The following is a 15,118-nucleotide window of genomic DNA, read 5'->3' as shown; positions in this document are numbered from 1 at the left end:
CTGTGTTTGATATTCTGTGTATTGCCTAATGTTTCACTTGCTACTTTTTAAAAAATAGTAGGCAGTACATCATATATACAGTAGGCAAGCAAGTATTTCATTCCAAACATAGCCATTTGACAAGGATAGTGTTTTAATCATACTCTACATGTGTGTTGTGGTCCGTTGCTTATTGTTCATATTTTGCATTGCTAACTCTCCAGAGTAAGATAACATGTCTGAGGAACCTGGACCAAGTGGCCAATCACATTCCCAGTCCCAGTCCCAGTCCCAGTCCCAATCCCAGTCCCAGTCCCAAACCCAGTCCCAGCCAGGATCGAGTTCATCATCCGCCCCAACATCGTCCAGTCAGGGCTCTTCTTCTGGCTCAGGGACCCTGAGTTCTGTGGATACAGTCCCTGTCCAAGAACTTCAACCTATTCCAGAGGACGAGGAGGACCCCCAACCTCAGGTGTGGGGCTGCATCATTCCCTTGGTGCAGGGCTTCAGTGTTCTGAGTTAAGTGTATTGTCCACCTCGATGGATGAAACTGAATTGGCTTTGTTTACAGTGCACATACAGTAAATCTGACGTGGTTTTGGATTTGACTGATCACGCTGTCACTTTATAAGGGATGGATCCATTTGTTCAGACAGTGTAGTCAATATCCGGTGTATCTACATCAGTTGCTTTAGTAATGATGCAAATGTCAGCTTGATGCCATGAGACTTTCTCATACAACTACTGAAAGAGCTGTCAGTGTGGAAAGAGAGGATGGAAAACTGAAAATTTTAGCTCATGTTGCTCATGCCCGAAGCCACTGACTCTTTCACTCATTCCATGTATTCACTACATAGTGAATGTCACAGTTCATTATGAGGAAAGAATGACTGAAAATGAGTTTATTCGGACACATATATCGCATTTTGCATGACGTTACAAACATGTCCCATGTGACGAAAAACATTTTAAATCCGAACTGACCGTTTGAGATGAGACATATTCCAAGGAAACAGATTGGGTTTCAAACCACAGATGGATCTGGTGTTAGTCCGGTTTGTAAAGATTGGATTACAGATATTTCGGATTTTTGATTTTTGATCAGATATCTGATTTATTTTTTTATTTTTTTCACGCATGACTTGATCAGATGCAAAATTTCCAGTTTTCTATCCTCTTTTTCCACACTAAAGCAACAATTGTGGTTACAATGAAGCAATTATAATGGAAGTACACGGGACAAAGCAATAAACATTCAAATACACAAAGTTTCAGATATATAGCCACAAGAATTTCTTAAAGGTGAAGTATGTAACTTCTGTGCCACCAAATGGAATCGCAAAAATAAACATTGTTTTCAAAATGGCTTTCAGAAAACGCCCCTTGTCTTGATAAAAAATAAATTTAAAAAAAGATAGTCCCGCCAAGTGTTGTTGTGTTGTATTTTCCTGGTTGTTCATCTTCATACTCTATGTACTGTGGAATAATCTATAACATATTTTCCTCTTATTGGTGGACCCTTTTCTCTGCCTTTAGCAAATCTAATGGATAGGTGTTAGAAAGACAGAGAGAGACAAACAAAAAGTGAAAGTGTACCTTAAATAATTTTTGCATCTGTCCTTATCTAACCCTTAATTTATTTTGATGGTGTAACCATGTATTGAGGTTGATTCATAAAACCACTTAATTTAGATTTAGAAACAGAGATAAATCGATAGACAGACAGATATACAAACAGACAGATCTAATTTGGTAGAGTTTAAACACATAAACTATTATTAAACACATAAATCTTTCTCTTTTGGCCAATACAGAAGTACGATGATTCCAGGACATGGCAAAGGATTTTAATTTGAGAAACCAGGTCAACTCTAGTTCAGTATATTACTGTAATAATGTTTTTTTTTTATGTTGTTTATGAAATATATTAGACAGTGTTACTGAGAATTTCAAGTATTTTATATTAGGGGGTCCATGGGTTGGCAAAGAGTCAGAAAAGGTTGACAACCTTTGTAATATAAAATATGGCATGCTTTTGCATAGTATAACATGACTATATGCATGACATATTTAGTTAACCCTCTAAGCTTGGAAGTAGTTATTGGAGAAACACTATTTTAGTCTCAGCTTTCAAATTGTCAGTTTTATCACAAAATGTTGTTTTGATGCTCTTTAATGGTGTGTGTGACAAATCACGGTAGCTACCATTTAAATGAAGCAGGGTGCAACGCTCTCTCTCCGACTTGTAGCATGTTGATGTCGAAAGATACAAGACAACTTATTAAAATGTGTCAACTCTCGGGGCCTGGATAGCTCAGCGATTATTGACGCTGACTACCACCCCTGCAAGTTCGAATCCAGGGTGTGCTGAGTGACTCCAGCCAGGTCTCCTAAGCAACCAAATTGGCCCGGTTGCTAGGGAGGGTAGAGTCACATGGGGTAACCTCCTCATGGTCGCGATTAGTGGTTCTCGCTCTCAATGGGGCGCGTGGTAAGTTGTGTGTGGATCACGGAGAGTAGCTTAAGCCTCCACATGCTGGGAGTCTCCGTGGTGTCATGCACAACGTGCCACGTGATAAGATGCGCGGATTGACGTTTTAGAAGCAAAGGCAACTGAGACTTGTCTTCTGCCACCCGGATTGAGGCAAGTAAATGCCACCACAAGGACCTACTAAGTAGTGGGAATTGGGCATTTAAAATTGGGGAGAATAGGGGATAAAAAAAATTGTCTACTCTCATGTTGAAAGAGTTAGTGTAGTGCGCTTATACACACTGTACGCATACACCAAGTGGCAATTGTGCGCCCAGTCTATTTTCAGCAATCTGTGTCACCAAAAATGTTACTTTTTAAAGTATTATCACAAACCCTTGCAATATGCATATTGCGATAATTAGTTTTTTCGTGCAGCCCTACTTCCTCTCAAAGTGTATTACTGTAATTATGATTTTTGCTTTTTATATATTCAAATTGAGGGACAAATTATTTTCTGTAGTAATCAACACAATGCCACAAATGCTGTCGATAGAACTTAACTTTTGTTTAAACATTCCTTTTAACGGTGGTGGGGTTACTGTACTATAACAAGAATGTGGCTTTCTTTTTTTATACTTTACAGATTGCGTTGAAAATCAGTATTTATTTGGACGTGACAGACAATGTGATTACACGTTCATCAACTCTGTTGTCAAAAAATCAGCACATTTCCACACTTACAGCAAAAAACACTTCAGAATTTTTAAGGTAAGATTAATATTCAGAAACTTTTCAGACATCAAATGTGCTTTTACCCATGAGGCTAATTACATTTTAATTTTAATTATAAGAAGTAAAGCACAAAAATGCAACTTTCTTTACAGTTATCTTTCGGCTGTAAGCGGTTTCGAGTAGCGATTGAACGATATGAAATTTTTAAAATGTATATTAATTATACAGTACAAATTGTTAAAATCTTTAATCAAATTAATTACATGATATTCTGATTAATCAAATAATTCACATACACTACCGGTCAAAAGTTCTGACTTGACTGAAATGTTTCTCATGATCTTAAAAATCTTTTGATCTGAAGGTGTATGTTTAAATGTTTGAAATTATTTTTGTAGACAAAAATATAATTGTGCCACCATATTAATTTATTTCATTATAAAACAAAAATTTAATTTAAAAAAAATATATATTTTTTGAAATTGATGTCTGACCAAATAATAAAGAAAAGCAGCCAATAAGTGCCCAACATAGATGGGAACTCCTTCAATACTGTTTAAAAAGCATCCCAGGGTGATACCTCAAGAAGTTGTTTGAGAAAATGTCAAGAGTACATGTCTGCAAATTCTAGGCAAAGGGTGACTACTTTGAAGATGCTAAAATATAACATAGTTTAGATTTATTTTGGATTTTGTTTAGTCGCAACATAATTCCCATAGTTCCATTTATGTTATTCCATAGTTGTGATGAGTTTACTATTATTCTAAAATGTGAAGAAGAAAAAAAATTAAGTGTTTCAAAACTTTTGACCGGTAGAGTATACACACATTTGCTGAGGCCCTCAAATAACAATAATTCAGATAATTAAAATATATTACATTTATGTTACATTAATGTTGCAGAAAAGTATATCATTGATAAGACAATACAAAAAGTGGTTTTAGAATCCAATATATTGTTTATTTCCCTTAAACATAAAGACCCCTATATACTTCCTGGGAAGTTCTTCTTCGTTCATGGGTAAAAAGAAGTTTGAAACAGCCAAACAATGGTATACTGTTTGCGAACATTCAGACACCCGCTGCCACACCGCTGTGGGAGGCGTTTAGACATAGGTTCATATAGGTACATATGATGACGCTCAAAGACTACATGTAAAATGTTAACTAATGTGACATTAAAATGTGTGACTTTATGCCTCATTCTATGAGTAGATTTCACACTAGATCAGTCAAAGAAGCAGTTAAGCCACTCGATGATGATTTAAAATAATATATATATGCAGTATATAATGTTTAATTTGTCTTGTTTACATTCTGAATTCATGGAGCTATTGAGCTAACATGCTGTACGTGGCCATATTATGCACCGATTACACTCTTTTATTGTGATTTGTGATGACACTGATACTACTGCAAAGGTGGGTGTATAAAAGAGTGTTAATGGGCAAAATACAGACAAAAGCATGATGACAGGCATATCTTACTTTAGGCAGATGTGGGAAGGAATTTAGCTGCAGATGGCACATGAGTGAAGCAGCTTTTAAAACAAAAGTGTGAATGGGCACTTGAGAGTATTTGAGTAGATTTGATTCCTTTTGTAGACTAATTAATAAAAAATAAATAAAATTGCATGATATGGTCTTGGACGATCGTACAGATGTAGGTAAATTTGCACCAGGTCGCTTATAACTGCACGCCGGTATGTTCATGTTGACTGATCCTAACTTACTGAATAACAAACCGAATTAGCTGCTGGCCTCAAGGTAGGCAGAGCTCCAGGTCACACCTACCGATGATGTGGACCAAAAGCATTAAGATGGTGTTTAGCAGCCGGTATGATTTTTCCTAAAAGTTCTCCCCCACAAACTGTTACGAACCACAGAAACCAACTCAAAAGCGCCTTCTTTTTTGCCAGATTTTGTTTGAAATTACGTCACACCCATTCGTTCTTCGATTTCGTATGAAGTATATCGGGACCTTAAGCCTTGGCCTATAGTTCACAGCAATCCATTTTGCAATTGGATTTGTCAATCTGTTCAAGATAGATTTATTATAAGTGCTTTTCTAAGGCTGCGTCAATGTACACATGCGTCCAAGTTTTTAGGTCACTGTGTCAAGTTACACATAGTTTGAAATTTTGAAAAATACGTCTCGAGATCCCTGCATTCAGAATTGCGCTCCATCCAGCTGTGTTTGAATGCAAGAACCTGTCCTCATCTTGTGCTGTTGCTAGTGTCAAGCAAGCCTGAGTGTGGTTTGTTTTCTGTACAGCTGCACATTGCCTATACTGCAGCTGGAGTTTCGCTTGTTGCCCCCTGCTGAAAACAGGTGATACTCCAAGCTTGAATTGCTCTGATGGTAGAAATATTCCTTATTGCCGTCCGGGGACATTAAATGCGTTAAAGCAACAGCCCTGATATTAATATGACTCAAGCTGTTTTGCAGTTTTCTTTGCTGTTGTTTCAGGAGGAAAATCTTGTATACATTGAGGATCTCAGCGGAAATGGGACTTGGGTGGACGACGAGAAAATAGGAAAGGGGAAGCAATGGCCGCTCAGTAATAATTCTGTTATTGCACTGGCAGAAAAGAAGCATCAAGGTTAGACTTTAAGTCATCCACATTAAGTTTTTAGCAGGAGTTTATGGAATTGTTCAACCAAAAATGACCTTTCTGTCATCAGTTACTCACCCTTGTTTTGTTCCAAACCAGTATGGGGGTTTTTCATGGAACACAAAAGTAGATGCTAAACAGAATGTTCAAGCTGATTTTTTCCATACAAAGAGTGCAAATGTTGACTAATGGCTGTCAAGCTAAAAATGGACAAAAAAACAAAGTAATGTAGTCCATATGACTCTATACAAAGTCTTCTAAAGCCAAACAATAGCTTTGTGAGAAAAAATATTATCACTTGTGCTTATATTGTATCAAAAGAGCAGAGTGATCTTTTTTTTTTTTTTAACATCTTGGTTTTAGGTTTAGAACAACATGAGGGTGAACAAATCACAGAATGTTTATTGTTGTGTGAACCACCGCTCTATGTTTTGTAAGATACCTTTTAGCTCTGACTCTGATTGGTTTGTTGGTTGGTTTTGGGCGGGTTGTTTCATTCAACAGTATTCATGTTCATCGACAAGATGGGTGATGAGCAGCCAAACCTCCCTAAAGAGTTCAGCAACAAATACCACATTGCCCGAAAGATTGGAACGTAAGTGAACATGAATTTCAGAAAACTTTAAAATCTCATGCACTGATTTTTTAAAGTAAAATAAGGTCTGTGGTTAACATTACTTGAAGAGACTTTTAGTAGAGGTAGACATATCTCTGATGAGGTGATATATCGGTTTTACCGATTAATCGATTCTAATAGTTGCTTTTTGGAAATATCAGTTATCAGCAAAAATTTATGCCAACAGTTTTTTATTCCTCCTGTGTTCCTTTGATAATTAAGTTTCTTAAACTGAAGCGAGGGCATGCAAAGAAAATTACACTGTGTCTCCAACTTCATATATTGTGAATAATAATAATGTATAGGCTATAAAAAGCTTAATTTGGTAAATACTAAATATAAAACATTGTAACAGAGCCAAGTCACCTTCATTTCAAAATAAAGGTCCCCGTTGTGCTTCAGGTTTGTTTAGTGTTAAAAGTCCCACATTAAGCACTATATCTTTTTTTCTGATTATTATTGGGATTTTGGTTGAAAAATAAACTACATCTGGGATTTTATTCATTTTGGACTGTGGCCTCTATGTCTGTGCTGACTAAGAAAATGTTATAACATTCTATGAATCGATTTTAAAAACTATCAACCGATTAATCGGTTATCGCCTTTCCACCACCTTAGAAATCTGTATCAAATCAAATCACTTTTATTGTTACACAACCATATACACAAGTGCAATAATGTGTGAAATTCTTGGGTGCAGTTCCGAGCAACATAGTAGTCGTGACAGTGATGAGACATATACCAATTTACAATAAACATCAGATTTACACAACACATTTTAAAATCTAATATACACATAATTACACAACTCAATATGCAAATAATAACATCCAATGTACAGTATACAATACACATTTTTCAATAAAAATAGTATATATAGTGTATATATAAAATATACAGTAGGTTGTATTGTACTGTATTGACATTCAGGCTGTCGGTTGATAGTAAGTTGCCAGTGTGTTAAGAGAGAATATAATTTATGACAGTCCGGTGTGAGATATAAGAGTAATAAAGTGCAGTGCTGATGTATTTTGATCGTGGGAGATCAAGAGTTCAAAAGTCTGATTGCTTGGGGGAAGAAGCTGTTATGTAGTCGGCTGGTGCGGGTCCTGATGCTGCGATACCGCCTGCCTGATGGTAGCAGTGAGAACAGCCCATGGCTCGGGTGGCTGGAGTCTCTGATGATCCTCCGAGCTTTTTTCACACACCGCCTGGTATATATGTCCTGGATGGAGGGAAGCTCACCTCCGATGATGTGTCTGGAACTGCCAGACACATCATCGGAGGTGAGCTTCCCTCCATCAACACTTTTTGCAGGGCTTTGCGGTTGTGGGCGGTGCTATTGCCATACCAGGCGGAGATGCAGCCAGTCAGGATGCTCTCTACAGTGCAGGTGTAGAACCATGTGAGGATGTGGAGGTTCATTCCAAACTTCCTCAGCCGTCTCAGGAAGGAGAGGCGCTGATGAGCCGCCTTCACAACAGCCTCAGTGTGGACCGACCATGTGAGTTCCTCAGTGATGTGGACACACAGGAACTTGAAGCTGCTGACTCTCTCCACTGGTGCTCCATTGATGGTGATGGGGCTGTGTTCTCTTTCTCTTCTCCTAAAGTCCACCACAAGCTCCTTTGTCTTACTGACGTTGAGGGAGAGGTTGTGCTCCTGACACCAGTGTGTCAGAGTGTGCACCTCCTCTCATCATTGTCAGTGATCAGACCTACCACCGTCGTATCATCAGCAAACTTAATGATGGCATTGGAGCTGTGTGTTGCCACACAGTCGTGTGTACAGGGAATACAGGAGTGGGCTAAGAACACAGCCCTGCGGGGCTCTGGTGTTGAGGGTCAGTGATGAGGAGATGATGCTGCCCATTCTAACCACCTGGCGTCTGCTTGACAGGAAGTCCAGGATCCAGCTGCACAGTGAGCTATTTAAGCCAAGAGCCTGGAGTTTCTCATCAAGCTTGGAGGGCACTATGGTGGTGAATGCTGAGCTGTAGTCTACAAACAACATTCTCACACAAGTGTTTTTTTTTTTCCAGGTGGGAGAGAGCAGTGTGTATTGTAGATGCAATGGCATCATCAGTGGAGCAGTTGTTGTGGTAAGCAAACTACAATGGGTCCAGTGATGGAGGCAGCACAGAGCAGATGTAATCTCTGATTAGTCTCTCAAAGCATTTGCTGATGATGGGGATCAGAGCAACAGGACGCCAGTCATTTAAGCAAGTGATTTTGGATTGCTTTGGAACAGGCACAATGGTGGACGTTTTAAAGCATGTGGGGACTACAGACAAAGAGAGGGAAAGGTTGAAAATGTCCGTAAAAACACCAGCCAGTTGGTTCGCACACGCTCTGATGACGCGGCCCGGAATGCCGTCTGCACCTGCGGCTTTGCTGATATTCACCCGTCGGAAGGATCAGGTTACATCCGCTACAGAGACGGAGAGTGAACTAACCTCTGCAGCTTCGGCCGCGAGAGCTCTCTCCACGAGGGCGGTGTTATTTCCCTCGAAATAAGCATAAAAAGTATTTAGCTAATCCGGGAGAGAGGCAGTGGTGTTCACAGTGGAGTTTTTATTCCCTTTAAAGTCTGTGATGATGTTAATTCCCTGCCACATGCATCTAGAGTTGGTGGTGTTGAACTGTCCTTCAATCTTATTCCTGTACTGACGTTTTGCTGTTTAGCATGTTTATGCTCTTCCGCGTTCCTGGAATTAAAAGCGGCGGTCCGTGCATCATGTGCCGTGCGAACATCGCTATTAATCCAAGGTTTCTGGTTCGGGTAGATCCGTATTGTTTTGGTCGGAACAACGTCCTCTACGCACTTTCTGATGAAACACGTTACGCTATCAGCGTAAAGCTCGATGTCGTCATCAGAGGCGGACCGGAACATCTCCCAGTCCGCGTGATCAAAACAGTCTTGTAGCGTAGAGTCTGATTGGTCTGACCAGCACTGGATCGTTCTGAGGGTGGGTGCTTCCTGTTTCAGTTTCTGCCTGTAAGTGGGCAGAAGCAGAATGGAAGAGTGGTCCAATTTGCCAAATGGTGGGCGGGGGAGGGATTTGTAGCCATCCCGGAAGGGAGAGTAGCAGTGGTCTAAAACCTGGTCCCCTCGTGTGTTAAAACTAATGTGTTGGTGGTATTTTGGTGCGACTGATTTGAGATTGGCTTTGTTAAAGTCCCCGGTCACAATGAACACGGCCTCAGGGTCCTGCTTGCTTATCCCGTACAGTTCCTTGAGTGCCCGGTCTGTGGCGGGATGTACACAGCAGTGATAATGACCGCTGTGAATTCCCTCGGTAGCCAGAATGGTCGACACAGAAGCATGAGAAATTCCAGATCAGGAGAGCAGAAAAACTTGATAGAACGTACGTTCCTCTGATCACACCAGGATTTGTTGATCATAAAACATACAACACCACCTCTGCTTTTACCTGAGAGGTCTTTGGCTCTGTCCACTCGGTGCACGGAGAACCTTGCGGGTTCAATGGCTGAGTCTGGAATCTCCACAGACATCCAAGTTTCTGTAAGGCAGATAATGCAGCAGTCCCTCGTCTCTCGTTGGAAAGAGATCCACGCTCTCAGCTCGCAGAGCTTGTTGTCCAGAGACTGAACATTTGGCAGTAGAATACTGGGTAGCGGGGGTCGATTTGCACGACGTCTTACTCTGATGAGAACGCCGGCTCTGTTTCCCCTTTTCCTCCTGCGTTTCCGCGGCCGGGCAGCCCAGACAAAGGGCTCCGCTGGTGTGTTTGTAAACAGCGGGTCGGCATTGAGGAATTTGAAGTCCGGTTTACGGTGTGTAATTGCAGAACCAATGTCCAAAAGTGTTTGTCTGTCGTAGACAATAAGGCAGACAACATCCAAGACAAAAAACATAAGAATTATAAACAAAACAAACAAAAAACTACAATGTTGTGTCGGAGCTCGCAACGCAGCAGCCATACTCGGCGCCATCTTGAGTCTACCTCTAACCATCGGTCGACCTCTAACTTTTAGGTTTTGTTCTACAACATAAAATACTCAGTCATACCTCAAATGTGAATTTGGAAGCCACTGTGTTTTTTAAAAGCGTAATTGCTAACAAATTGATAAATATGGATTACAACTACCTCAAGGATGTGAGTTTACGTGCTTGACGAATTAGACATTCTTTGTAGTACTTACTGTATATGTAGCAGCTTATGTTTTAAGAGTGTGCATAATTTATGTTGTAGAACAAACGTGAAAGTCTCTTCACGTAATTTTAACCACAGGCTTTATTCTGCTTTTTAAATTGAAAACTGCTATTCTAAAAACCCATTGGAAATTCCTGAGGGAACCCATTGGAAATTACCATTCCGAGTTGGGCTATAAATTGATGTCATGACTGAACGGCTCTATTGTATAAACTTGTTTTTTGCTGTATAACCTTGATTTGTGTTTTTTAACAGAGGGGTCTGTGGGGAAGTAAAACTCGCAATTGAAAAGGACACGTGTAAAAAAGTTGCGCTGAAAACGATTAACAAACATGATTTCCCATCAGTAGGGGTACGATCCAGGTGTATTCACTTAACAGTATTTATTACAAAATTATGTTTTATAAGATATATAACTCCTTTATTGATTAATAAAAATGTTTGTATGCATTCCACAGACGGCCACAAGAAATGCCGAAAGGGAAATAGAAATATTAAAGAAAATTGATCATGTAAGTTTCATGATTGAATCTCACAGTGGTACAGAGGGATTTAGAAAAAACATCTCACGTCTCGATTTCTCTCCTCTCCGCAGCCTTGTTTGATAAAAACAGAGGACTTCTACCAAACAGAAGACTCCTACTACATTGTATTGGAGTAGTAAGTCCTTTGTTGTGTTTTAGTACTTATAGGAATGTGAGTTGCACTGCAACAAAACTTTGAAAACTGCTAGAACATAAATTATAAAGTACTATATTTAGTAGGGATGGGCACAATGATCGACCATGAAAACGATGGTGATCACGCATGATGTGACTTCACTTAATTCGAAATCCAGTGACTATTACCTGACAACTAAACACACAAACAAAGAGTGAGCTTATTTTTAATTTTGAGATTGATTACGTTGTGGTTTTGAGGGGTACATTGATTGTCAGAGACGTCTCATAGCAACCAAACTGATACAACACTGCAATGCTATCGTTACGATAATCAAAAGAGAGTGTAATTAACCGTGTTTTGAACACCTGTCCCTGCAAAGTTTTATTGTAATTTCATGTAAGAACTTTGACTCGTTAATGGATATTATTTAATAAAAGTAAATGTTTGTCACTGACCGTAAACAGCCCTGCGTGAATTAACACGCACCTGCATCTCGACGAAATGGGAGTTGAAGGTTTCTGCACGAGTTTCCAAGTTAGATGTCCAATATAAAGTGTCATTCCATTACACTTTCCGCAGTTGAAAGGTGTAAATTCAGAATCACAGCAACAACAATACAGAGCATCGTGGCTTTCCTCACAAGAGCGAGGGGACACACACACACACACACACACACCAGGCGTGTGTGGCAGTGGACTCAACGCGCTGAAGCAACACATATACAGCAGGCGAGTGTTTCAAACAGCTAGACAGCACAGCTAAATGGAACACAATGCAGCACCTTCAAACTGAACTTCAATTTAACATGCATAATAAAAATGCAATGGTTATGGCGTCTCCTGTTATTTGATAATAGACGGTTCAGACAGTCACTAAAAAAACTGGTGTGTGCTTACTAAGATTACTACAGTAACCTGAAGGAAGAACAGACAGACGTGCGTTGGGCACATTCTTTCATAGTTGGACAGCGAATCTTCACATAATGATAAAATGATGCATTATATTTTGAATCTTTTGTACATTTTGTAACATATTATTTTATAACAGCCTATAATAATGAATAGACGATACACTGGAACAACAAGGCACAATGCAGCAGCCATAGACATTTGTCAGACATGTTATTATATATACAGTTATGAACATGTAATCGCCCCTCGAGTACTCGACAAGTACTCAAGTAATTAGTCCGAGTACTCGAGTAGACAAAATGACCAAAATGCCCATCCCTAATATTTAGTGTAGTTTGTTTAAATGAATGTTTCAGGTTTAATACTAGTTAACCTCTATGGACAGCATTTGTAACATGCTGTCGATTACCACGTTAAACAATTTCGACTCGTGAACTCGTACAAAGTACAAAACAAGTAACCAAATTTCTGTTTATTTACATTTCTTTACATTTTATCCAAAGCCACTAACATTGCATTCAAAGTATTGATTTTATGTAGTTTTCTATTCATAGACACTTTATAGTGAGTTTGTCGTAATTATATTCTTACACTTGATCTTTAGACTAAATTGGCAAACAGATTTGTCATAAAATGGATATATTTTTTCACTTTGTATTGCATACTGTGATGTATGGAGAGATGGTTTGTATTTTCAAACTGAACAGATCTCAGTACTTGTGGTAGGAGTAGAAACTGCCGCTACTGAATCTCCAGTGCCACGGCAAAAGGTTGATACCCAAGTTGTGAGCTTGCAGTCTGAACTGAATGTGATGAGATACAAAGAGCATGTGCTGCATTTCAGGGCCGATGCTCGAACCCGGGCCGGCAGCGTAGGAGTCGAATACACTACCGGTGAGCCACAGGAAAGGCAATGAACTCAACTTGCAAAGGCTTACTCAGAAACAAAGTAGTGTTTAAAAAAAGAATGAATTTATTAATAAAATCCAAGTAGGTAAAAAACAAAAATATAATCCAAAAGGGAAGTAGGGCAAACAAAGGCAACGAGTAATCCACAAAGAAAAAATAAATAATATATATATATATATATATATATATATATATATATATATATATATATATATATATTCACAGAAATAATCCAAGAGAGAAATCCACAGGGGGAAAAAATGTAATCTAGAGAGAGAACTTGCATAGGAAAAATCCACAGGGCAAAAGCACAGGAACAGTGACACAGGTAGCTTGTCTTAGAATGAACTAAATCACAAGCACTGAAGCAAGGGATCAAACTAGCATATATACACACAGGGAAAATAAGACATAAAGGAGACCACTGAGGCCCTTAAATGGCTAAAACAAAGAACAACAAGTCCAAAATCCTGATGCCACGAAATAACGCAAAAACAACACGCCTTTCTATTGCAATACGTATGGCTGAATGATCCCTCTAAATAAAATTGAAATCAAGGTATGACCTTATGTGAATATGATAGAGCAAAAGGCTGTGATTTAATTAAACAGTCTGCATGCGCTGCTCGTGCGCAGCACTGTTCTGAGGATACGTGAGGCAGATTTCAAATCACACAAAGCATAGATGCTGTAAGGAAGCCATTTGACCGAAACAAACACTTCTGTCAAAGTCCCTGCCACTGGTCTTAAACAGACAGTACTGCTTTTGCATTTACTCTACATATCAATGTAAATACTTGTAAATAGTACAAATTAGGCATGTAAACCACAAACATGTTACAAAATATACATGCAGTATAATATATGCCATTTCAAGACGTCATACTGTATTTATTGATGCATGGATAAAGGCTTTTAAAAAGCTAAATTGTGGCCAAAATGATGAAAAACTAATGATAAAATTTGTAAAATTACTATTTCCGTAATTTACAACAGTATTGGCTCAGAGGATTTCTTTCATACCATTTACAAGCAAAATGGCATTATTACTGAAAAATACCCAAATGAATTAGAACTGCATGCTTGTGAATCAGAACTGAATCATGATGTCATGATATATCGAATCGTGACGCATGTATCGTGATGTATTGCGATATATAAACCGAATGACGATGACTTGTGTATCGCAATTTGTATCGTATCGTAAGGTGGCTGGCAATACCCAGCCCTAATATTTTCAGCGCTCAATTCACTCTGCAAATTCCTGGCTGCAAGTGATGAATTTTGTAGGAAACACTATATAGTGATATTGAAAAAAATCACAATTTGTAATCCAAACATAGCTTTTGTTTTTTCCTGTTTAAAGTATTTTATCTCATCATCTCTGTGTCAAACACAGCATTGAAGGTGGGGAGCTGTTTGGAAGAATTAAAGCCAAAAAACAGCTGGATGAAGGAATCGCTAAACTCTACTTTTATCAAATGCTCCGAGCCGTGGAGGTGAGTCAATATGGCCGTTTTCAAATAGCATCCTTTTTGAAAATGCATTGGTTTTTGCTCTGCTTGTCCGCAAATTAATAAAGGCTTACAATCATTTCTGCTATTTTTATTGTTAAAAATATTTTTATTCATATGTGTTGTACAGAGAGGACAGGAAATGGCACATTTAAACTTGTGCAGTTAGTGCAAATTTTTTTGAGGATGCGCACTAACTGCTATGCCATGGCTCTGTCAAATTTGGCCATGGTTGTTAATGCTTTAAAAAATATGTGATTGACACAAGTACTGTCTAGCCAAATCAGCATGGCTTTTAATGCCACTAAACGTGTTGTGAAAAATAACATGAATACATCAAAAGTTCATTGATGAAAATGTTACAAATGCTGTTTTATTCTCACCAGTACCTCCATAACAATGGGATAATTCATAGAGACCTCAAACCAGAGAATGTGCTGCTGGCATCACATGAAGACATTTGTTTGATTAAGGTGTGTATAACTGAGAGGTTCATTGGAAAACATTGGAGAGCTGTTGATCTTAACTCCT

At 38.9% G+C, this 15,118-nt stretch overlaps 1 protein-coding gene across 2 annotated transcripts in view; it reads left to right on the top strand.

Moving 5' to 3' along the window:
* LOC127430321 (serine/threonine-protein kinase Chk2-like) overlaps nt 1–15,118 on the top strand; it is a 29,534-nt gene that overhangs the window by 6,390 nt on the left and 8,026 nt on the right. Inside the window, exons 3-11 of one of the 2 annotated variants that reach the window (XM_051680051.1) lie at nt 204–497; nt 3,096–3,220; nt 5,653–5,785; nt 6,302–6,392; nt 10,846–10,942; nt 11,049–11,102; nt 11,186–11,250; nt 14,473–14,572; nt 14,974–15,060. In XM_051680051.1, the coding sequence (XP_051536011.1) occupies nt 215–497; nt 3,096–3,220; nt 5,653–5,785; nt 6,302–6,392; nt 10,846–10,942; nt 11,049–11,102; nt 11,186–11,250; nt 14,473–14,572; nt 14,974–15,060 (1,035 nt within the window). In that variant the 5' untranslated portion in view covers nt 204–214. The remainder of the gene's footprint in view (nt 1–203; nt 498–3,095; nt 3,221–5,652; nt 5,786–6,301; nt 6,393–10,845; nt 10,943–11,048; nt 11,103–11,185; nt 11,251–14,472; nt 14,573–14,973; nt 15,061–15,118) is intronic. The other variant, XM_051680060.1, reaches the window with a different exon arrangement.

Source organism: Myxocyprinus asiaticus, chromosome 3 (genome assembly GCF_019703515.2).
Source record: "Myxocyprinus asiaticus isolate MX2 ecotype Aquarium Trade chromosome 3, UBuf_Myxa_2, whole genome shotgun sequence".
NCBI classification, from domain to species: Eukaryota; Metazoa; Chordata; class Actinopteri; order Cypriniformes; family Catostomidae; genus Myxocyprinus; species Myxocyprinus asiaticus.
This window is presented reverse-complemented; position numbering and strand designations above follow the sequence as displayed.